Here is a 25784-nt window from a genome sequence, read left to right on the forward strand (position 1 = left end):
AGGAACCAAAAAAAACTTTAACATTAGGGCTATAATGAACTTATTAGGATTAGGGCAAGGTTAAAGGGATACGTTTAGGGTTATGGGTGGGAGAAGTCCTTCCGAATAGTGTTACCCTGATGATACATATTAACCTTAGGGCATCACTGCAAACTTAAGATTATGGCTGTATTTTAAGATTAGGCTTAGTTAGGGCTAGGGTTATGATCTCCCTTGGGGTTTTAAAGTACGCAGATAAACATAATTTGTTAGGGGGAGTCAAGAAATAAATAAATACATAAAAGATCAGGGGCTTAGCACAATGTATTGGGGGATGCTCCTCCCTTGTGATGCTGCTGGTTCTTGTGGTACGACCTCATGACACTATGAGGTAAAAAGTGGATACAAAAAACAAATATATGGACATTTTTAAATGCACTTCACATACAAAACAGAACAATACATTTAAATCATTCAAAAAAATTATATTTGACAAACAATTAAAGTAAATATTTGCAACATTTCACATATAACCACCTACAATATTTCCTAGTAAAAGCTGATAAAATAACTTGACTCTTCATATGATTAGCAGCTTTGCAGATCTGACCAAAGATGCATCTGAGATCAAACGTTGTGGAGGACATGTACACCACAGTCCGCATTCATCAGCCTTGCACCACATTCTGAAACTCTTCGGCTATAGGTGGCTTATCTTAGTGCCTCGGTTTACTGTTCAGAAAAAAAATAAACTCAAAGCAAACGTGCAATCAAATGGCCAATCTGATGAATTATGTAACTTGTCTCAACCACCATTTTTGAAGATGAAAGTAGAAGTTTCAGCCCCTCGCTTGGTCCTCCAATTTAGTTCTGGTCTTTTAAATTCATCTTGCCCAACTCTTCGGATTGCTTTTGTTTTCTCCACCAACTCCTGAAATTCTCACCCACAAACAAATAAAGCAGAGGGTCCAAGCAGCTGTTTGATGCTGCTAAACAATGTGTGAACACTGCCGCCTTCTGGATATTGTTGAGAGGGCCACAAGTATCATAATTTCCACTTATGTAGCTTTTATATATTTCCAAAAAGACAGTCCTTATAATGTGGTAAGGCAGGAAGCAAATAAGGAACATGCAGGTGACAATGATAACCAAGGCGATCGACTTTTGGTGATGTAAGCTCTTTTTGTGGTTCTCTTTATGCTTCTGTAAGTTTTTAACAACAAACCAGTAGCAGATGACAATTGTCATAAATGGAACCAGGAAACCAGGGACAAGCACCACGTAGTTGAGCTTTGAAATCATCACCACATTTGCAGAATTGAGCTCAAGACATTTGATTTTTCCTTTATCCTCCAAGCTGCGAAAAACCAAAAACGGAATAGACATGGCCGCCACGGTGACCCAGACTATTGCACACACAATTTTGGCTCCGTCAGAGTTTCGTATCTTTACGTACTTGTATGGGTGCACGATGGCCAGGTAGCGCATGATGCTCAGTGCCATGAGGAAGAAAATGCTGCTGTACATGTTGACGTACAAAGCAAAAGACAAAATCCGACACATCATGTCTCCAAAGATCCAGGTGCATTCCATCAGGTAATAAACTGCACGGAAAGGAAGACTGCACAGGAGCAGCAGGTCAGAAACTAGTAAATTCAGCATGTAAATGTTGACCGAACTTCCCTTCTTGTAGGACTTCAGGAAAATGATCAAGGACAGGCCATTGCTCAAAAAACCCACAACGCAGATTGTTAGGTACGCAACGGGGTAAACCTGGCCTTTAAACTTGTTAATGGAGCAGTTCATGGGGTCTATCGACATGTTCATCATTCTGGCCTCTCTGGTCTGTTGCTGTTTATTATCTGTAAATGAGAAAACAAAAGTAAGGCATTAAAAATCAATAACAAGAGACCCATAATCTTTAATGGAAACAAGCTGGACGAATAAGCTTTGTAGTTCATGTAACCCGATTTTCTTCAACTATGAGCAAAGATACAGACTCACCTCGAATGATGTTATAGTTCTGTTTTGAAAATTCCTGCATAACTAGAAACTGATTAAGTCGAAATTAACTGGTGGATCCAGCAGGGGGCACTCTTTCTCCCCTGGGATGTGTTTCTTGATGCAGAAAAGACTAGAGCCAATACCATCCCTTTTGTAACCATGGAGGAAATAATTACACAACTGAAATATGGTACAAAAAGAGATATATGTATTTAACTTGCTTTAAATGATAACTTCCATTCCCATAATACAATGCATAATCCATTCATGCATACATATTCAGGCCAGAGAGAAGCCAAGGAACAATACAGCCAACAATGCCAGCTCTTCAGATGAGGAAACACTGTCAACTGTACGTCCATTTGGCAGGAATGTTTCGTGGCATAGAGGTGCTTCTGACTTTGTGCTGGATACTCGCCATTATAACCAATCACATATTTACATATTCATAAAATTCTTGTTAGATATGGGCAACTGCCAGATGGACTGTCTGTACCCAAATAATACCTTCACCTGTTCTCATCATCTATCACAGACTGTGGGTTTTAACCATATTGGTCAAGCACTTTTAAAATATGTGTACTTCACTGTGTGTCTTCAGAGAATCCTTGGTTTGACTTTGTTTTGAATGAGCAGTTGCTCATGGAGTCTCGAATGAGGCACATTACCTGCATTGTGAGGGGGTGTCAGTTACAGCACTATGGCCATGTGGCGCGATTCCCCGAGATTGATCCGCCTCGCAGGATCCTCATAGTTGAGGACCCAAGTGGATGGACTGGGCCAAGGGGACACCCACGTAATACCTGGCTGCGGCAGATAGAGGGTCATTTCCGGAGGGTGGGACTGGGCCGCGTGTCTGCCTGGGGAGTTGCCAACCGGGATCCCAAGCTGTTTTGTCATTTGGTGGGTGGGGCAATGCACTGTACCAGTGCATACTCCCCGACCTGACCTAACCTGACCTAACCTGTACTTTACATGTTTTCTGTCCATCTCTATAACCTGCCTTCCAGTTGTCATTTGTCCTTTTCTCTTGTATTTTTTAAGGAGTGAGAATAAATGACCCAAGATTTTGCATGCCTTATATTAGGCTATTACAGTGAACTTCTTGAATAAAATACAATAGTTATGAAGACTTCTTTTATTTAAATACACTTTATTGAGTTATACCCAGCAACAAACATGTATAACCATATACAGTGGAACCTCGGTTCACGGCCATAATTCGTTCCAAAACTCTGGTCGTAAACCGATTTGGTCGTGAACCGAAGTAATTTTCCCCATAGGATTGTATGTAAATACAATTAATCCGTTCCAGACCATACGAACTGTATGTAAATATATATATATATTTTTAAGTTTTTAAGCACAAATAGAGTTAATTATACCATAGAATGCACAGCGTAATAGTAAACTAAATGTAAAAATATTGAATAACACTGAGAAAACCTTGAACAACAGAGAAAATTAACACTGCAATAGTTCGCGCAATAACGCTACCAACTGCTCACTAAAAACCCTTTTTTAATGAGTCTTAAGCACAGGGAAAAAAATGAACATTTGAAAAATCTGTAATTTGATAAACCACCAAGAAAAGTAACATCACAACAATGCATGATACCAACCGATCGCTGTAAACAGAAGTGAAAACAAAATCAAGCCAAGTGCATTCTTTAACTGCCTTCCTACCTTATGAGTCCAGCTATCTCTCTCGCTCGCTCGTTCTCTCGTGTGTGTGTCTCTCTCTCGCGTGCCTGTGTGTGTGTGTCTCTCTCGTGTGTATGTGTGTGTGTGTCTCTCTCTCGCGTGCCTGTGTGTGTGTGTCTCTCTCGTGTGTATGTGTGTGTGTGTCTCTCTCTCACGTGCCTGTGTGTGTGTGTCTCTCTCATGTGTATGTGTGTGTGTGTCTCTCTCTCGCATGCCTGTGTGTGTCTCTCTCTCGCACGCCTGTGTGTGTGTGTCTCTCTCTCACACGCCTGGGTGTGTGTGTGTGTCTCTCTCTCTCACACGCCTGGGTGTGTGTGTGTGTCTCTCTCTCTCTCGTGTACCTGTGTGTGTGTGTCTCTCTCGTGTGTATGTGTGTGTGTCTCTCTCTCTCGCGTGCCTGTATGTGACTCTCTCTCGTGCGCTTGTGTGTGTGTCCCGCTCTCTCTCGCTCTCTCTCTTGCTCGCTCGCTCGCTGCACAGGAAATGCACAGGGAGAGACTGAACACATACAAACCGAAAGGGAAACTGGCTTGTTTGTATACCGAGTGTGTGGTCATGAACAGATGCAAAAGTTTGGCAAACTTTTTGGTCGTAAACCAATTTGTACGTGTACTGAGACGTTCGTGAACCGAGGTTCCACTGTATGCTAATATCCTCCCGGTCAAAGAACAAATTAAATAGATCCAAGTATAAATATAATTACTGCTCTGTTTCCAACCATGTGATACAAATAGTTACTGTGGAACCAGCGTGTAGGTGAACTAACCTATTATGCTGCCGGTCAAACTTTGTGTCACATATTGCATGTCCAACAGGGAAAAATATAAATTGGCGTCACGTTTTCCTAAAAGCAAAAGCAGAATTTCACCGCATGCTCATGTCAGTGGGGGTTCAGCTTAAGCACAAGCAGGCAGACACAGACAGTGCCTATTTGACTTGACATTATTTTTCTGAATACAAATAAATGGCAAAAAATTTGTAATAAATAAATATTTGTAAAAATCCACTATTTGTGCTTATCCGAATACCATATTTGGATTTGGCTCCACCCCTACATTACAGGGTAAGTCAAAACGGTTAATCTGGACCTAAACCGGATCTGGAATCTATACTAATTAATAAAAGGCAAAGCCCTCACTGACTCACTGACTGACTGACTGACTGACTGACTCACTCATCACTAATTGTCCAACTTCCCGTGTAGGTGGAAGGCTAAAATTTGGCAGGCTGATTCCTTACAGCTTACTTACAAAAGTTAGGCAGGTTTCATTTCAAAATTCAACGCATAATGGTCATAACTGGAACCTCTTTTTTGACAATATACTGTAATGGACGGCAGCTCGATGGCCATGGGAGGCGGAGTTGAGTGTCACGTCATCACGCCTCCCACGTAATCACGTGAAAAGACTGTGAACGCAGTAGGGAGAAATGAAGGAAGAGCCACAAACAGCGAAGAACAAAAAATTCATTAAACAATTGAGAAGGGAGCGAAACAATAAGAAGCGAGCGAGTGAAGCATACAAGCATCTTCATAAGGGAAACAAAGCATGATGTAAAACGTAAGTTTAAATTAAGTTTATAGAAACGCTCCCGCATATATACATATATATATATATATATACATACATATATATATATATATATATATATATATAATATATGTGTATATATATATATATACAGTATATATATATAATATATGTGTATATATATATATATATATATATATGTGTATGTATATATATATATATGTATGTATGTATGTATGTATGTATGTGTGTATGTATATATATATATATATATATATATATATATATATATATATATATATATGACAGCAACACTCATAACAATGACAACACAATTACATTGACAATCATGTTACGTTATTTTTAAAATGTTTCCTTTACTTTTTCATAACCTCTTTAACACACTACTTCTCCGCTGCGAAGCGCGGGTATTTTGCTAGTGTCACATAAAACTGAACTAGTTCACGTTCATGTTCTTCACTTGCAAATACGTTACGTTAAGTTCGCCGTTCTTAGAAAAATTAGCTTGTTGAATGAATGTGCTCTTTGAACTCTGTTCATGCACAACACTGCTATCTGTATTCATAGTTATTTGCTATGTGGAGCTTGTTACAGAACTAAATAAATGAAGATTCTTTCTGGAACTTTCTTGTGGATAGGTCTTTTGAGAACTAAAAATGGTTTCCCTATGGCATCTCTCTGAAGAACTACTTTGCCACCTTTATTTTTAAGAGTTTATATTGAAATGCTGAAACATCAGCAGGAAAACATCGTGGAAAGATATGTCCAGAGAAGTGGACACTGAAGGCAAGAAGATTTACCACCATGGAAGGAGTTCAAGAAAAAATGCTAGAAGTGAAAGAGACGGTAACAAAAGATGAGCACAGGAAATGTTTCCAGGAAGGGGAGACGCAGCAGGACAAGTGTGTTGCATTTCAAGGAGAGTATTCTGAAGGTGACTGACAGGCAATTACGGTAAGTTTTATAATAAAGGATTTTTTTAACATTTCTGGGAATTTTTAGGTCTCGTACATTCAAACTAAGCTCTCCTTAGTTCAGATACTGTCAAACTAGAATATTTTTATTTTTTGCAGATATTCCTTGGCCTCTAAAAACACTTTTAAACATTATTCTGGAGGTTTCTGTGGCCAATGAATCAGGTGATTATTTTTTTTTTGTTTCAACAAATTTTTAACAATGTTTAATATGAAATGCAGTCTTTCACAACACCATGTTGTTTACCTTATGGGCGCCACCATCTTGGTAGCTTTTGGTTGATGTCTGCTAAGGAAGGTGAATTGGAAGTGTGCAGCAGTCATGTTTCAGCCAGGGGTCCTCATCTGGCAGGAGTTCAAAGTCTCGTTTCATGTCTTTTGTGTTCGCCTGTGTGACGTGATGATGTTGTTTTTTGTTGATTATGTGCATGTTTCTTTGTGTTTGATCTTGTCTATTGTTGTTCTATATGTTTTGTGGGTGGTCCCCCCAGAGGTGGGGCCACCTGCCAATCACTGTCAGTAACTGTAAATCCAGAGGGGCTTTCACAGTTCCTGGTGGTTCATTTCAAATGCGCTAGGGAGTTGGTGAGTTTGTTTCGTTGCATTATTGGATTTCTGGATTTTTGAACTTGGTTGCTGGGTTTTGTCATTTTGTCTGGATATTTGGATTGGGACTTGTTTGCAGTGGATTGTTTGTTTGTTTCCTTTGTGTTCCACAGAATTTCTTTGTTATTGAAGAGCATTTTGAGAATAAACATATTTTTACAAAGACTTAGTGCTGGCCCTTATTACTAGCCGGTGTTTCATGGTAATACCCCCTTCTAGTGGGCATTTTGGGAAAGTTTTTTTGGAACTTATTGGGATTTATGTGTTTTGGAACTCTGAGGCTTTGACAGCAAAGTGTGACATCATCAGGTCAAAGGTATAAAGGTCAGCATTGTGCACTTGCTGGTTGTATAACATGTAGGGATGCCACGCCACAGAAAATATACAAATGAATTATTTAATCTGATCTTTGGCAATGAATAATTTTGTTAATTGACCACAACTTTTGTGTTATGTTTTGGCTCTGGTTATGTGAAAATATTTTGGTTTTCAATTCCTTCAATATGTTAAATCATTTCGATTAATGTTAGTTATTAAACACAATCTAAAAAAAGAATCAAATGCTAAATTTTATTAATCAGATTAGAGACTGGAAACATAAAAATAAGAAAAACAAAAAACAGAAACCCAAAAAAGATCCCAAATTCAAAAATAAATAATATACAAAAGCAAGAAGAGCAAAGAAAAGAATCAGAAACTGTCATTAATTAACCAGAACTGCTGCAAAATACACCACAAAGCCAAAGCTCTCAATCCAAAATTCAAAATCCTAAAAGCCAAATTTCAAAAGCAGACATTTTTCACCCGTAGTTCCTCCCTGCTGTATGTTTAAATATCTTTTTTATGTCATTTTTGTTCATTGGTTTCAATTGTTTCTATTAGTATTGTTCTGTCCATTATTTATTTGTCTAATTAGCTGTTTCTGGGTTTTGTTTGTTATTTATTACAGTAATCCCTCCTCCATCGCGGGGGTTGCGTTCCAGAACCCCCCGCGAAAGGTGAAAATCCGCGAAGTAGAAACCATATGTTCATATGGTTATTTTTATATATTTTAAGCCCTTATAAACTCTCCCACACTATTATAAACATTTCCCGCACAATTATACAGCATAAACCCTTTGTATTCTCTTAGATATTAGGTAAGATTCATTGAAATTATGTATGTAAACACAGTTTATATACAGTAAAACCTAAATATTATTTTAAAGATATCGAGCGTCTTCGATATCACATATGTTACAGCCATTACAACAGACAGGCCACCAGCAATAAATACGTACAATGCAAGAAAAATTGTATACAGTAAAATGTGTGTACAGTGACACTAAACTATGTACATGTAATAAGTAATGTACGTAGATAATTAATTATGGTTACTCACCAACAATGACACAACGACTTGTCCGATAACGATGAGTTTAATTTTACTGCACAACAAAGGAGAGTGTTACAGCTCTTCTAAAGGAGCCTCTTCAAGCATCTGTGTAGCACCGCCGTCGTTCTTCTTCTGGCAGTCTTCAATCCAAATCCCTAAAGCAGATTCCATCCAGACTTCTGCCTTATCACGTCCACTTGCAACTTGTTAAAGTACACTGCGGCTGTAGATCTTATATGCTTTTCCTCCTTTTTAAATAAAAAGAATCGTGGACTCATACCATAATGGTGTCCTGCAGCAGTGTAGCTGTTCCCTTCTTTCAACATATCCAAAACTTTTACCTTTTCTGCAATCATTTGTATCTTCTGTTGGCGCTTGGACACGGCCCCTGAAGCAGTAGCAGGAGCACGTTAATGCTGAATGAGTGAGATGAGACTTCCTGGTTAATGCAGCACTCTGTCGCTGAGCCAATCAGCAGCACACAGGAACTTAACTGTGTGCTCTGATTAGGTAGCTTCTCAGTCATCCACCAATAGCGTCCCTTGTATGAAATCAACTGGGCAGACCAACTGAGGAAGCAAGTACCAGAAGTAAAAAGACCCATTGTCTGCAGAAACCCGCGAAGCAGCGAAAAATCTGCGTTATATATTTAGATATGCTTACATATAAAATCTGCGATAGAGTGAAGCCGCGAAAGTCGAAGCGTAATGTAGCGAGGGATTACTGTATTTAGTTTCTATGTGTGTAATTATGTTCCGTTAAGTTCCTTGTGCTTTGTGGATGGATATTAAAAAGACAAGGCCACCCCTACCTCACCGCTTAGGGAGCCTCCCGAGCCTTTAAAGGCAGGTTGTGAAAAGAAGTTTCTGGTAGTTCGTTAAATGCATTTTGGTGGTGTTATGTCAGCCAGTTAAATAGACACTTGGACTGAAGTGTAGTGAACCATTTCTGGGAAGGCTATAGTTTGGATTCTGGCCTGGTCATATTTTGGAGGCCTGACACCACTTTGGCTGCTTGCAAGACAAGTTCATGACCCAAATAGTCATTAAAGTGCTCATGATACTGAAAAGGGGTCAAAAATCTAAAATTCACAAACTAAATATAGCCAAACGAACATGAGTGATAGTAGATGCCTCTACACTGGCGCTGAGGTTTTCAAAAGTTTACATATGCGGGTGATATAATCCTGGCAACACTATAACAAAACATCACAGTTGCCAACAACAATTAGATGTTGAGTGATGCAAAAATGGTGTTGCAATGACTTGATGGACAAAATGCATAAAAAATACAAGCTGATGTTAGCTAAATATTGATAACATTTAATCTAAATACTACTTAGAGGTCACCTGGCCGTACTCCAGCTCCCCAAACACCCAGCACAAACAGGCACGGACACAAGTTACAAGGCACAAGGAGTCTTTTATTGTGGGAAACACTTTGAATCAAGTGTTTCCCACCACCACAGCCACAAGTATATACACAATATATAATAATAATAAATAATTCTTTACATGTATATAGCGCTTTTCTCACTACTCAAAGCGCTTAGCAATTGCAGGTTAAGGGCCTTGCTCAAGGGCCCAACAGAGCAGAGTCCCTTTTGGCATTGTACGGGATTCGAACCGGCAACCTTCCGATTTCCAGTGCAGATCCCTAGCCTCAGAACCATCACATACCACACAATAAAGCAACTCTTTATATTCTCTCTCTGTCCCTCATTACCTCTTCCACTTCTCCACACAAGCTCTGTCCATCTCCACCCAACTCTGGCTCATCTATGTGAGGCAGGCAGCTCCTTTTATCTAAGTTCTTCTGGTGACATGACACTGTAGCTCCAAAGCACTGCGGGCTTAGGTTGGAGCCTTACAGAGTAGGGACTCACAAATCCTGCAGCTTCCCCCTGACAGCCCCCACAGGGCCCAACAGGACTGTCCCCCGGGACTATAATACCTGGCCCAGCATGCCTTGAGAGCTACCATGCATGGATCCGAGCCTGGGCTTGCTGCCATCTAGGGTCCTGGGGTGACAAAACCCTGGGTAAGCTGTCTCTCCCTGTCCTTCAACCTCAAGGGTGTCCCGGCTGGGTAAGAATGGGGGCCTTCCATGAAAACTAATACTTCTACTATTAATAATAATAGCAATCAACTTCAAAAGCCTCCCCAAACAGCTGCTACCCAGAGCCAGAAAATATTTATTTTAGATAAGGGGTTTGGACATAATACTAATTACCTTTCTATCTCCCTTCTGCCATTCCTGTCCAAGACAATAAAACAATGTTTCTTAAACTATGGGTCACAACCCATTTTGACCATATGATGGTTGAAGTTGGGTTGCGCTGGGTCATGAATCACAACAGCACTGAATGGGAAAGGGTTACGAACGATTGGAGGACGCCTTGCAGTGGGCTACAGCATACAGCTTAAGCAAACATCATTGTCCCATTATTTCCTGCATCCATGATTCTCCAAGGGAAAAACGCCCCCCAACCACAATAGGATGATGTTCTGCAGCGATTGTGGATCGTTAAGACATAAAAGAGGAAAGAAATTGGGTCACGAGAAAAAAAGTTTATAAGAACCATCACTCTAGAGAACAGTCTAGAACAACAACTCTCATCTTATCACTCTGACAACAGATCAATCCTCTACAGTCTCAATTCCACAAGGATCCCTCTACCAAGACTGTACTGCATTCAGCCACAAATGCTTTTGGATCTGCCTCAGCTGCTTCTCTCTCCTCTGTCACGGTGAAAAGTTTTTTAGTCTTGCTTACACATGAAAACATGAAATTTGCCTTCACAGTTGCATCCAATAACAGGCAGAAATGAAACAGAACTGAGAGAAGACTTGTTCAGACTTACATTAGATGCGCTAAAATGTTTACATTTGAAAAACAGATTTTTTTGTTTTGTTAAAACTACTTCTAGCAGTTTGATAGTACTGTCACAAATAATGGGATGGCAGTAATGACACACACACACACCACGTATTGGGCCCTTTATTTCAAACTAACAAAACAACAGTCCCTTAGGTAGGGGTTAAATCTTCTTGTCATTTAGGCCACAGGAATCGCCCTCTGAAACATCTGACCGATCAGTCAGAAGAAGGACCTCACTTGCCCTGCTGTACTCTGACTCTGCCCACTGATGTGGTGTGAAATTTTGCATGCAAGTTGATCAATATTTTGTATGTCTTTATTTGTAACTTAGGCAAAGTAATGGAATATTAGTATTTCATTAGTGAGAAGCATTCATGTTTACCCCCTAGGACTAAGTCAGGATAGTGAATTTTACAACATGGTTGGGAGACGTGCCTCAAAGAAGTTTGGGAAATGTTTCTCTGCAGGACTCTCTCAGGCAGTCCCCCCAATCTGCCTAGTTGGCAAGCTTCACCTTAACAAATGGTTTTGGGGGGTGGCAGGTGTGAAGGTATTCTCTGCCCCATTGGTCTGAAGTATGGCTGTTTGGAATTGGCTTGTATCAGAAGCCTTTAAGTACCATGACGCCCTATTGGCTGTAGGGTGTGGACAGAACATCTATAAATTTGCTTGCTTTACCCCTCCCTAACTCTCTTTCTCTCTTACCATACTGGTGAAAGACCATCTCACACACCTTGAACTGAAATGGACAACACAATGAAGAGCCCAGCTCGGCGGCCATATTGAGACAGGCATGCGGCCTGTTCTGAAGAAAGCTGACCAAAAATGAAGACTTAACTAGAGACACTTTAAGTAAATAACAAGTCTGTGTGTCGCCTGAAACTACACACCAGCATTTATCAGGTTGTATGGCCAATATTAAATTTACTTTGCATATTGTTATTATTTATGAATATTATCAATAATACATTATTTAAAATGTAACTTAACTCCTGCTTGTCTTTTACTACACCTAATTGTAGAAGAGAAGGTGGGGAGACGTTATATACTATAATACCTTATAAACAGTGGTAAGTCTGTGAGATTTAAGGCTACATATTTATAATGCAAAGGGGGAAAGTAGAGCAATATATTACTCTACCAAGACAAAACACCCACCTTCCTTCACTTTTCCAAAAGTTCCCCGAAGGCTGCTCTCTTTGCTGCTAGCGTACATTTAACCTAAAATGGGTACATGATACATAAGAAAAAACTCTATGCTTCTAGAGTTATATATTATTACCTCTGATATTCCTTAGGGGTGGCACAGTGGCGCAGTGGGTAGCGATTCCCGGGTCCTCTCTGCGTGGAGTTTGCATGTTCTCCCCGTATCTGAGTGGGTTTCCTCCCACAGTTCAAGGACATGCAGGGTATGTGCATTGGCAATTCTAAATTGTCCCTAGTGTGTGAGTGTGTGCCCTGCAGTGGGGTTTGTTTCCTGCCTTGCGCCCTGTGTTGGCAGGGATTGGCTCCAGTAGACCCCTGTGACCCTGTAGTTAGGATATAGTGGGTTGGATAATGGATGGATGATATTCCTTATTAAAAAGATGTATGACACTGGATAAGAAAGGAATTTCTGGAGTGATTTGTGTGCATTTTAGTGATTAACCTCCCTGATTTGCTGAAATTCTGTTCTGCCCGTAATGGCTGCCTATCATTAATTGAGATGATTTCCAGTATTTTAACGATGGCATTCTGACACACACTCATCTGCGTCAACCTCAGTCACTTTAGCTGCATGTTTTGCTAATCTGCTGGAGCTTTTTCAAATGTTGATTTGTCAGACCACTAAAATTGGAAATGGAGCTGAAAGTAATGATAGACTGTGATAAATGGACAACATGAGGTGCTTGTCCACCTTAAAAATGTCTGAATTTATGGAAGAGAAGTAACCACTGATTGCATTTAGAGCAGGGGTCCTCAATCCCAGTCCTGGAGGGCCGCTGTGGTTGCAGGTTTTTGTTTTAACCCAGTTGCTTAATTAGAAAGCAATTCTTGCCAATAATTTAATTTCATGGCTTGTTAGTGCTTTAACTCTGCTATGTCGGGTAATTCTCATATCTTAGGTTTTCTTCCCCTTTCTAAGGATATCATTTAAACGATTTGAAGTCTAAAATGGATGAGCAATTCTCAGTCCTTCACTTTTTGTCTTCACTTTCCTTCCAAGTATTTAATTAAACCCAATAGTACATGATAAATACACACAGAGGTGTAAATGGTAACAAGCTAAATGGAGAAATGCTGGTCTCTTTTGTCATTTGCATGTTATTGCTAATTAGGAGCAATTAAAAACCAAGAATACAGCTGTTTAAGACTAAAATAAGCAATAAGGGTTCAAAATCTTAACAAGCGCGACAACTTAAGTGAAGCAGAAGTGTTACTTGAGCAATAAGTGCTTCTTATTAAACAATTGGTTTGGAGCAAAAACCTGCAGCCACTGCGGCCCTCCAGGACCGTGATTGAGGACCCCTGATTTAGAGTATATGGTGTTTGTATTAATATTCCAATTAAGATTATTATCTAGACACGTTCCTGAGTATTTATTTTCAGTCACTATTTCTACCTCCTCCCCAAAAACAATGATAGATGAGCATACAGATTTCTGTCTCTTAAAATCAAATATCATTTCTTTGGTCTTTTTCATGTTCTTGGTAATATGGTTTTTATTGCACCATTAGAACACATTTAAGCTCCTCAGTCCTATCCACTTAATTCTTCTGAAATAACATCAAGTTGAGTTTTGAAAGTCCCTAAAGTCCTACTGTCTACCACAGTGCTTCCTAACCAGTTTTTGTTCCAACCTGCTTCTGTTTTTAATTGAACTTCTGGGCTAATTAAGTGATGTGTTATTTCCCAAGTTTTGTGTTTTGGGAACAATATAGAAATTAGAAAACTAAGTTTGGTGTATATATATGTATATATGTATGTGTGTGTGTGTGTATACAGTACTGTGCAAAAGTTTTAGGCAGGTGTGAAAAAATTCTGTAAACAAAGAATGCTTTCAAAAATGGAAGTGTTAATCATTTATTTTCATCAATCAACAAAATGCAGTGAATGAACAAAAGAGAAATCTAAATCAAATCAATATTTGGTGTGACCACCCTTTGCCTTCAAAACACCATCAATTCTTCTAGGTACACTTGCACACAGTTTTTGAAGGAACTCAGCTGGTAGGTTGTTCCAAACATCTTGGAGAACTAACCACAGATCTTCTGTGGATGTAGGCTTCCTCACATCCTTCTGTCTCTTCATGTAATCCCAGACACACTCGATGATGTTGAGATCAGGGCTCTGTGAGGGCCATCACTTCCAGGACTTCTTGTTCTTCTTTACGCTGAAGATAGTTCTTAATGACTTTGGCTGTGTGTTTGGGGTCGTTGTCCTGCTGCAGAATAAATTTGGGGCCAATCATACGCCCCCCTGATGGTATTGCATGATGGAGAAGTATCTGCCTGTATTTCTCAGCATTGAGAACACCATTAATCCTGACCAAATCTCCAACTCCATTTGCAGAAATGCAGCCCCAAACGTTCAAGGAACCTCCACCATGCTTCACCATTGCCTGCAGACACTCATTATTGTACCGCTCTCCAGCCCTTCGACAAACAAACTGCCTTCTGCTACAGCCAAATATTTCAAATTTTGACTCATCAGTCCAGAGCACCTGCTGCCATTTTTCTGCACCCCAGTTCCTATGTTTTCGTGCATACTTGAGTCCCTTGGCCTTGTTTCCACTTCGTAGGTATGGCTTTTTGGCTGCAACTCTTCCATGATGACCACTTCTGGCCAGACTTCTCCGGACAGTAGATGGGTGTACCTGGGTCCCACTGGTTTCTGCCAGTTCTGAGCTGATGGCACTGCTGGACATCCTCCGATTTCGAAGGGTAATAAGCTTGATGTGTCTTTCATCTGCTGCACTAAGTTTCCTTGGCCGACCACTGCGTCTACGATCCTCAACGTTGCCCGTTTCTTTGTGCTTCTTCAAAAGAGCTTGAACAGCACATCTTGAAACCCCAGTCTGCTTTGAAATCTTTGTCTGGGAGAGACCTTGCTGATGCAGTAGAACTACCTTGTGTCTTGTTGCTGTGCTCAATCTTGCCATGACATGAAACTGTCTTCCACAACCTCATCTTGGTAGCAGAGTTTGGCTGTTCCTCACCCAGTTTTAAGCCTCCTACACAGCTGTTTCTGTTTCAGTTAATGATTGTGTTTCAACCTACGTGTGACATTGATGATCATTAACACATGTTTGGTATAATTGGTTGATCACACACCTGACTAGAATCCTACAAAATCCCTGACTTTGTGCAAGTGGACCTAGAAGAATTGATGCTGGTTTGAAGGCAAAAGGTAGGAACACCAAATATTGATTTGATTTAGATTTTTCTTTTGTTCAGTCACTTTGCATTTTGTAAATTGATAACAATAAACAATCATTATTTATATTTCTGAAAGCATTCTTTGTTTACAGCATTTTTCACACCTGCCTAAAACTTTTGCACAGTACTGTATATGTATATGTATATATATGCATATGTATATATATATGTATGTATATATGTGTGTGTGTGTGTGTATATAAATATATGTATAAGTGTATATGTATGTGTGTATGTATGTATGTATGTATATATAATATGTATATATATATATATATATATGTGTGTGTACGTATATGTATCTGTATGTATATGTGTGTGTATATATATATATATATATATATATATATATATATATATATATATATGTGTGTGTGTGTGTGTGTGTGTGTGTGTGTGTGTGTGTGTGTGTGTGTATATGTATGTGTGTGTGAGGTGTATATATATGTGTGGATATATATATATATATATATATATATATATATATATATATATATATATATGTATGTGTGTGTATATATATATATATGTATGTGTGTGTATATATATATGTATGTGTGTATGTCTTTATCATATGAGAATAATGTATTTACTAATTAGTGGGTCTGACGCTAAAATAGTTGCAGCCTTTGACTATTCAGTGTTGTTTTTTTGGGTGTCTGCTCTGCTCATTTTTATTGTCATTAATAAGATACAACGAAGGTGGAAAACTCCGCAGAGAAAGGGCAAAATAATATGAAATCAACAAAAGAGAGTTAAGCATTTAAATCTATAGCAAAAGCAGAAATATTTCTAACTGTCTTATAAGTGTAAAAATCAGGCTGTTGTGCTTTTCTGAATGTAGAATAAGAGAAATTAATTAATTAAATGAGATCAATGATATCAGGTGCTGATAACAATTCACTGATTATGAATCTTGTTGGAACAAAAACCTGCAGCCACAGAGGGTTTCCAGGACTGAGTGCAGGAAGCACTGGTCTACCACACTATTTGGTCACTTATTACAGGTGTCTATGGTTCTCAGTTTAAAGAAAAACTTCCTAATGTTTGTATGAAAGTGACCCCTAAGGAGTTTCCAACTGTGTCCCTGTGTTCTTGATGAACTCATTTTAAAGTCACCATCTCGATCCACTGCACTAATTCCCTTCATAATTTGAAACACTTCAGTCATGTCTCCTCTTAATCATCGTATACTTAAACCAGTTTACTAATCAGTCCACTTCATTTAAATAATGGTTTTCATCCTCCAATGATATGCGACTTATCACCGTTGTCTCATCAACATACTTGATAATGGAACAGCGGTCATTGTTAGGCCACAGGTCACATGTGTACAGATTAAAAAGTAAAGGTGATAAGACACATCCCTGAGGGCTTCCCATGTTTGACTGAATGATTTTTGAAAACAAACGTGTCCTGCACTTGGAGTGTCTGTGAACGTTTTAAAAGAAAGTCCTGAATCTTTAATGTAATAAACAAGTTAACAATCATTCTGTTCAATTTCTCAATCAGTATGTGAGGCTGGATGGTTCTGAACACTGAAGAAAAATCAAGAAATGTTAAGCAGGCTTATCAAGAAACGATTTGGTGTAGATTTGAAGTAGGACAACCAGCAGAGCATCTTCCACATTTCTGTTTGCACAGTAAGCAAATTGGTGGTTATCTTCAATTGACTTCCTCTCTGTTAATAACACGTTGTTCACCGAGTGTTCAAAGCATTTCGTTGGAATGGAGGTGATTGCCATGGGTCTTTTACACTGCTTGACCTGGGGACCTTAGGAACTGGGACAAAGACGCACTGTTTCCACATGCTCAGGTACAAAACCACAGATCAGGGAACAGGTAAAAAGCCCAAGGCAGAACTTTAGGAACCGACTCAGTGGTGGACCTAATTTTTAGAGCCCTGTAGTTTAAACTGTTATGGAGTCCCCTTTGCAACCAGTGGCACAGTCTGGGTAACCAGTGTCATCTTCTTCAATGGGGTTGTTCCACAACAGATCACCACAATTTTTTTTAATACATTATCTCTCAGATTTTGATTGTAATTGCTGTACTGAACTACACTATATTGTTATCATTATTTTTTAAAAACACCTTCTCATACCGTAGACACCCAAAGTTTTTAAGCAATGCGGACTAAAGTCACTTCTGGGAAACCCCCTGGGTTTAGGGATCCTGAAGCTGCAGCTTCACTAGTTTCATAGTAGGTTCACCCCTGAGCTGACATGATAGGACATCTGGCCGCATTGCCCTGTTGGTCTTTACCTGCGCACACCTTTCTCCACTTCAGTTAAACTGACGTTTGTCCCAGCAGTATTTAAGTAATTTTTTCCACAGCACCCCAATTACTAGTACATTTTGGATACTGAGATCATTGTCCGTATTCTTCTTGACCTTTCATCAGCTTTCCGTACTGTTAACCTCTCATTGCTTATCCTTTGATAAACTTGGGATCCGTGGTTCAGGTGTGATTCAAGGATCAGTGTTCGGTCCACTTCTCTCTTCTTTCTACATTTGCTTGTCGTGAGATAGGGGACCATGGTGGTGCAAGTTCTAGTTTAAAAATAGTGCAGCATCTCAGGCTTGCAGATGTGGGAGCGCTCCACTGCAGGAATTTTAATGGGAAAACTGGCTGACCGCATATTAACATGCAGGTGCAATCAGCTCATCTGTTCCCCATTGACATTCTGCGGGTCACCAGATAGAAGAGCACACCCATAAGGAGCATAAAAAGAACCTGAGCAGAACAGACAAGGAACAAGTGAACTAAAGAAAGGAAAAAAAGGTCAGGACTGTGGCAGCCCAGGTGTAATAGAGAGGAGGCCCCAGATGGAGCGAGCAGATGATGCTCCAGGGTAGGGTCACTCCTGCTGAGTGTCCAGAGCAGCAGGAACAACCAACTGCTCCATGTGGATTCCCGTCGAAGGCTGAGGACTTGGCGGTTGGAGAAAGGAGCAGGGCTGGGGTGGGGGGGGGGGGGGGGGGTACCTCATGGACACTGAGGAATGACGGTGAGAACACAAGCTCAACAAAAAAGGCTGACCACTGTGATGGACGGCAGGCATTTCAGCCTAGCCTGGACGTCCCTCATCATAGGAAAGGAAGAAAAGCAGCATGTTCAGGACACTACATCCCCCCGGACGCTAGATGGCAGCTGCCCTGGACGGAAATGGTTCCTCAGATTCCTGCAGGGCAGCATGGGACATGGAATCTATCTCTTCAGCCCTGTTTGGTGCTGTGGGTGCCACCAGGGGGAGCTCACCAAGAACCCGGGGACTATTACGGTTACGTCAACCAGGAAGTACTTCGGGGTCTCGTGGACGGGAGCCCGCAGTACTTCCGGGATACTTGAAGAAGGCATTTGACCCAGAGAAGGAATACTTCCGGGTCATGGACTTTAAAAGGACTCTGGGAAACCCCAGCAGATTGCGCCGGAGTTGGGTGGGAGTGTGACGGAGCTGCTGGGAGTTGGAGGATTGGTATTTGTTATTGTATTGATTATTGATTTATTACTGTGAATTGTGGAGTGTGTGGTGCTTTGTGCACTTTAAAGAAGAACATATTAAAAAGAATCTTCTTGTGCTTTTAAACGTGTGTCTGCACGTCTGGCTGGTGGGTTCAACGGGGCGCTATAGAGCGTATAATTCCACACCATGTTTTCCGGCAGGTCTTTTCTGAAGAAACCTAAAGGGTGAGCCGAGGAGATGCTGTTTCGTAAAGAAGCACAGAGGCTCAGGATTTGTGTGTAATGGAAGATCCTGACTTTATTTTAACCCTTGATTTGAACTTATTAAGTGGTTAATTTCTTGATGACTGATTTTAACCTCCATGAACTGTTTTATTTTGGATTATGTATTTACTTATTGAACTTGCACTGCTCTTTGTTTTTGGAACACTGTGTTGTCTAGGAATAAAAACACTGCAAAATGTTACGCCTGCTCTTGTTCTTATGTGTCTTCATTACCTATTCCATCCTCGGTCTATGACTATCGATGTCCTGAGTTCGAGGGAGTATGTCGGTTGAAGCCAACCGTGAGATCACATTGCTTCTTAGGCAACATTATTTCTTCTTATGGATTCTCCTACAATCTTTGTGCTGATGATGTACAGAACTTCCTCTCCTTTCCTTCTTACAACCCACAGGTTTCAGCACAGACCTGCAGCTGTCTCTCTTATATCTTATCATGGATGAATGATCATAACCTTAAACTTAACCTTTCAAAGTCGGATATCCTGTACTTGCCTTCTGATTCACCTTCCTCTCTGATTTGTCCCTCTTTCACCATCAGTCACAGCCAGGAATCTCAGCACGACTCGTTTCATTCATAGAATATATTACTTCAACAACCCAATCCTATCATTTTTTTCTTCATAATACTCAGACAATTCCATCCTTCCTTAGGAATTATGCCACGTAACTCTCTCAGCTGGACTGTTGCAACTCTCTCCTGATGGAGCTTCCTTCAACTGCTATCTGACCACCCAGCTCCACCAGAATGCAGCTGCTCGACTTGTGCTCTCTGTTCCTTGTTTCACTTCTACTATTCCTCTGCTTTGGTCTCTTAACTGACTTCCTATTGCTGCAAAGATTCAGTTGTAAACTCTTGTCTTGACCTACAGTTCTCTGAATGGTAATGATAAGAAACGGTACAGATAATGGTAAGAATCTGGATGAGATATTGAGATGGCTTAGCTATTAGCTAAACATACAGGCTTGATGGACTGAAAGGTCTCCTCTTGTTAGTCAAATTTCTTATGTTCTTATGTAATATCTCCAGTCATTGGTCTCTCCACATGTCCCTTCAAGAAGTCTCTGTCCTGCCGCTTCTTGCCTGTTGACCAACCCTCCTCTTGGTTGACACACCAAGACTGAACAGTGCTTCTCTCTTCTTGCTCCAAAGCTCAACTGCATCATATTTACTTTAATAATAATAATAACTTCATCTACATGGACATTCTTATCTTCGACGAATATATTTGTATTCTGTGGTGAGGCCAGTCTCACCACGGGACAGCAATGGGATTCTTACTTTTTATTGAGGTGTGCATTCTGCTGCAGGCACAATGCCCCTACCAGTTCTGGATTCAGTGAATAATTGCGTATGGCGGGAGCAGGTGGAGCCAAAAGGGAAAATGATGTTGGGAGACTTTTAAGTGCAGCAGCAGGTGAAGAGATGGGGATGAAAAAAAGGGAAGTTGGACAGTTTTGGGAAGAGAGGGAGCAGAGCCACAGCCAGGAGGTGGCAACCATGACACCTGTCATAGCGCAAGGTTAAAGCTACGGCAAATGAAATGGAAATCCCTGCAGTGTTCAAATCAGATTGGCATCACAAAAGACCAAGACATCTTATTGAGTCTGACAGATATGACTCAGAAGCAGATGATCAGGAATCCCAAGATCCAGGACTAAAATTCAGAAGAGGTGCGTTTCACGTTATGATAGATTCCTTCATTTCAGAATTGTCCAGGCGTTTTGAAAGGCAAAACAACATATGTCGCCTTTTTTGTCCAATTTTAAACTTTAGGAGCATGAGCACGGAGGAAATCTCAGCCTCTTTTGCAAATTTAGATGCAAAATATTCAAAGGATCTGTCACATCATTTGAAAGATGAGGTGATTCACGTCAAGAACAAGTATGACGCAAAGGTTAAGGTCCGAAGGTGGGCACTGTGACTGTTGATATCATATCATGAGCTACACATACAGAAATAAAAAGTACATACATTGTCTCTGTTAGTAATTTTAATTCAGAGCTACCAGACCCTCCACGCATCATGAAACACGACATGCGATATGATATTATATAAATTTAATTATGATTGTGTGAAATTTCAATGTGATTGACGTTAAGCTTGAGTGTAGCATTGACACATCACTCGATCAGCTTGGGGAGGCAAAATTATTGTAGTACGAAGCCAAGGGGCCCAGGTGCTCAGCCATAATTGTCAGGGGCCCAAGATTTTCTGGCGGCGGGGCTAGCGGGAGATGGATGTGATCATGGTGTTGGAGGACCGTGATCTGCAGATCAGGAAAGAGATGGCATTTATTTGTTATCCAAAATTTAAAGTGAGAAGTGGAGGAGAATGAGTGAGGGTGAGGCAATGGGACCCTACCAGGAATATGTCTTTGTAGTCCTGAGGTGGGATGTACAGTATGGAGCTCTGCTGGGAATACAAAAGACAAAGCTTGAGGTGGGAATGCTCACTGAGAGCTGGTGCAGTGATAAGAAAGGCAGCTGGTAATGCCCTCTAATGGCAGAGGTGAGGCGGCACTACTCTGCTGGGAATTCCTGAGGTCCACAACTGTGTTGGAGTTGAAGCCGTAGCAGATCAGGCAAGGGCAGTGACAAGAGCAGTGAGGGGAGTAAATCTTTTGATAATGATGGTGGACGGAGTCCTAGAAGATTAATTCTGGGTCATCAATGTTGAGTATCATCTACAAGAGACGATGTGTTTCACTCGCGTGGAGATTTGGATTTGGATTTTTTTAAAGAAACACCTTTTTAATGAAGAACTTTTAGAACATTTCTTGGTTTTAAGACTTTCTCAAATTTTACCATTTTTATCTGTTTGAGTTGTTTGAAACCTTTAATTACTTAATATCTGTTTACCTTATTCGATTGCCTATTTGCACAATTAACCATACAATGTCCTTTGCAAGTTTTTAATGACTAAACCCAGTTTATGTCCCTCATGCTCTGCTGAGCCCATCTTGATTACGAAATACTAGGGGATCATGTGGACGATTTAAGGACGGGTATTCCACCTGGATATTGACCCCTGACATAATCCTTCTTGAAGTCTAAGTTGGTCTTTTGCCATTTTTGATTTTGAATACAACTACTCCTACTACTAAGTTTTATAATCATGCACTGTCACACGTGTGAATCAGATGATCTCCTTACAGGTTCTGTCAAGATATGTAATAACCTGGCGGGGCAAGAGGGGGCGTTATCGCTAACATTGTCTTCTCCTTTTTCCCGCCAAGTCAGGGCACCAGACTCTGCCAACTCTGGTTTCCACTCCATATAATTCCCAGAAGGAGGCCTCATTTTTATAGGGCAAACCTCCAGATGGAGCTCCTAATAACAGAGACCTCTCCCAAGGAGAACATTGTTTTTGTTAATTCCTTAGCCCGAAATTCAGGGTAACAACGTCAAGACGTGTGTTTCTTTTGTTTATTTTTCATTTATATTAAACAGAACGATCCGGTTGGCAAACCAAATTTTGCTCCAGCAGTCTATCATTCGTGCACTCGGCCACAGAACATATAACAAACAACACCATCATCTCAGTTGTATCCTTTATATTTATTATTTATTATATTTATTATTTATTATTGATTATTGGGTTATTCCCCTCTCTGGCACACTCTGTTGGAAGAAGCAAACAAACATTCGACATTTTAAACCACTTTGCCACTTTCTATTTCTGAGCTCACTGCAGCACAAACACATTCTGTTCCACCGAGGACATTTTGCAGCTCAAATATCTGCACTTGCAATGTACAAGATTTTTTCTCTAAGATAAAAATTTGTAATCTTTCAAAAAAATCAAAGTCAGTTTTCTTAGCTATGTGGTTGAAATAACGGATTTCCTCAAGAACTGCGCTCAACTGGTTGACCTCCTTTCTTTAGCTTTCTTTCTGCTGAGACCGAACAGATCTTGTCTCCCTGAAATGTGTCTTTATGATGACTTAAGCCTCTGTCCTTCTTTAGCATAATCAGCTTTCATTTTGACTCAATTCTTAAATACCAAAAATCAAAATTATTACAACCTTCATTGTCTGACTTCAACAAATGGACCTCCTGGTGCCCCTCAGACACATCTAGAAGGCATCAAATTAACACGGAACATGAGGTCTCTCTCTGTTTGACCTAAGAGCCTTCATTTTCACCCTAGGATTTCCACTGTGACTGGCAGCAACTATGTTTTTCTCACATCTCCATGTTCCCAGGATCTCCCAAGATACAAAAAGAACTCTTCCAGAGGTCAGCGTTAACTTCATTCCAAACTCAGAAATCTGCTTGTTTTTCCCAACGTAAATTAGGGACTTTCCAGTGAGGACTCGGTCTGCCTGAGCTCCTTCATCACCAAGTGGTGATCAGATGTCACCATAGCACCTCTCTTTACCTAAGAGTCTGGAACGTATGGTGTCAGGTCAGGGAACACAAATAAAATGTTGATCACTAACCTTTGGCCAAAGTATTCTGGTACCTGGATCTGATGGGATTTTAACAATTATGTTGAAAGAAATGAAAGATTAAGTTTTTAAAAACTTGGGCACGTTAGAGCAGTCACTTCAGAAAGGAGAAGTACCTGAGGACTGGAAAGTTGCAAAGGTGATTCCAGTCTTCAAGACAAATTGGGTTCTGGTAATTTTAGACTAGATGTTAAGATAGTGAATCAGGAAGTGCAACAGATTAGCAAGGAGGAAGCAAGGACAGCTATGAAGAGGATGAATAATGGAAAGGCCGTTGGTCCAGATGACATACCTGTGGAAGCATGGAGTTGTTTAGGAGAGATGGCAGTGGAGTTTTTAACCAGATTGTTTAATGGAATCTTGGAAAGTGAGAGGATGCCTGAGGAGTGGAGAAGAAGTGTACTGGTGCCGATATTTAAGAATATGGGGATGTTCAGAACTGTAGTAACTACAGGGGAATAAAATTAATGAGCCACAGCATGAAGTTATGGGAAAGAGTAGTGGAAGCTCGGTTAAGAAGTGAGGTGATGATTAGTGAGCAGCAGTATGGTTTCATGCCAAGAAAGAGCACCACAGATGTGATGTTTGCTCTGTGGGTGCTGATAGAGAAGGCCAGAAGGAGTTGCATTGCATCTTTGTGGACCTGGAGAAAGCATATGACAGGGTGCCTCGAGAAGAGCTGTGGTATTGTATGAGGAAGTCTGGAGTGGCAGAGAAGTACATAAGAGTTGTACAGGATATTACGATGGAAGTGTGACAGTGGTGAGGTCTGTGGTAGGAGTGACGGATGCATTCAATGTGAAGGTGGGATTACATCAGGGATTGGCTCAGAGCCCTTTCTTATTTGCAATGGTGATGGACAGGTAGACAGACAAGATTAGACAGAAGTCCCCGTGCACTGTGATGTTTGCTGATGACACTGTGATCTGTAGCGATAGTAGGAAGCAGGTTGAGGAGACCCTGGAGAGGTGGAGATACTGTATGCTCTGGAGAGGAGAGGAATGAAGGTCAGTAGGAACAAGACAGAATACATGTGTGTAAATAAGAGGGAGGTCAGTGGAATGGTGAGGATGCAGGGAGTAGAGTTGACAAAGGTGGATGAATTTAAACACTTGGGATCAACAGTACAGAGTAATGGGGATTGTGGAAGAGAAGTGAAAAAGAGAATGCAGGCAGGGTGGAATGGGTGGAGAAGAGTGTCAGGAGTGATTTGTGACAGACGGGTATCAGCAAGAGTGAAAGGGAAGGTCTACAGGACGGTAGTGAGACCAGCTATGTTATATGGGTTGGAGACGGTGGCACTGACCAGAAAGCAGGAGACAGAGCTGGAGGTTCAGTGTTAAAGATGCTAAGATATGCATTGGGTGTGATGAGGATGGATAGAATTAGAAATGAGGACATTAGAGGGTCAGCTCAAGTTGGACAGTTGGGAGACAAAGTCAGAGAGGCGAGATTGCGTTGGCTTGGACATGTGCAGAGGAGAGATGCTGAGTATATTGGGAGAAGGATGCAAGGATAGAGCTGCCAGGCAAGAGAAAAAGAGGAAGGCCTAAAAGAAGGTTTATGGATGTGGTGAAAGAGGACATGGAGGTGATGAGTGTAACAGAACAAGATACAGAGAACAGAAAGATATGGAAGAAGATGATCCACTGTGGTGACCCCTAACAGGAGCAGCCAATAGAAAAAAGTTGAAAAAGAAGTCTTACTTTGGTGCCAGGCAAAATTATGGAAACTATAACAAGAAATAGGGTGGCACGTGGCTTAATGATAGCACTGGTGCCTCACTGTAAGGAGACCAGGGTTCACATCACAGGTCCTCCCTGCATGGAGATTGCATGTTCTCTCCGTGTTGGCATGGGTTATTCTCTGACAGTTCAAAGATATGCATGTTTGGGGGATTGGCGATACTAATTTGGTCCTAGAATGTGGTTGGGGTTGTGTGTGTGTGTGTTAGGCCTGTGATGGAATGGTGCCTTGTCCAGGGTATATTCCTGCCTTGCACCCTATGCTGACTGGGATGGGCCCCCAACAACCCTGTTCAGGACTAAGTGGGCTCGGATATGAATGAATAATAAGAAATGAATTAGAACGT

General features: G+C 40.7%; 1 protein-coding gene across 1 annotated transcript in view; it reads right to left on the reverse strand.

Annotated features, from left to right (window-relative positions):
- Window positions 1–449: 449 nt before the first annotated feature.
- LOC114649878 (cysteinyl leukotriene receptor 2-like) overlaps window positions 450–25784 on the reverse strand; it is a 49601-nt gene continuing 24266 nt past the window's right edge. Inside the window, exon 2 of the mRNA XM_028799243.2 lies at window positions 450–1841. Coding sequence (XP_028655076.2) covers window positions 844–1809 — 966 coding nt within the window. The 5' untranslated portion in view covers window positions 1810–1841 and the 3' untranslated portion in view covers window positions 450–843. The remainder of the gene's footprint in view (window positions 1842–25784) is intronic.

The sequence above is a fragment of the Erpetoichthys calabaricus genome, chromosome 4 (assembly GCF_900747795.2).
Source record: "Erpetoichthys calabaricus chromosome 4, fErpCal1.3, whole genome shotgun sequence".
In the NCBI taxonomy this organism is placed as follows: Eukaryota; Metazoa; Chordata; class Cladistia; order Polypteriformes; family Polypteridae; genus Erpetoichthys; species Erpetoichthys calabaricus.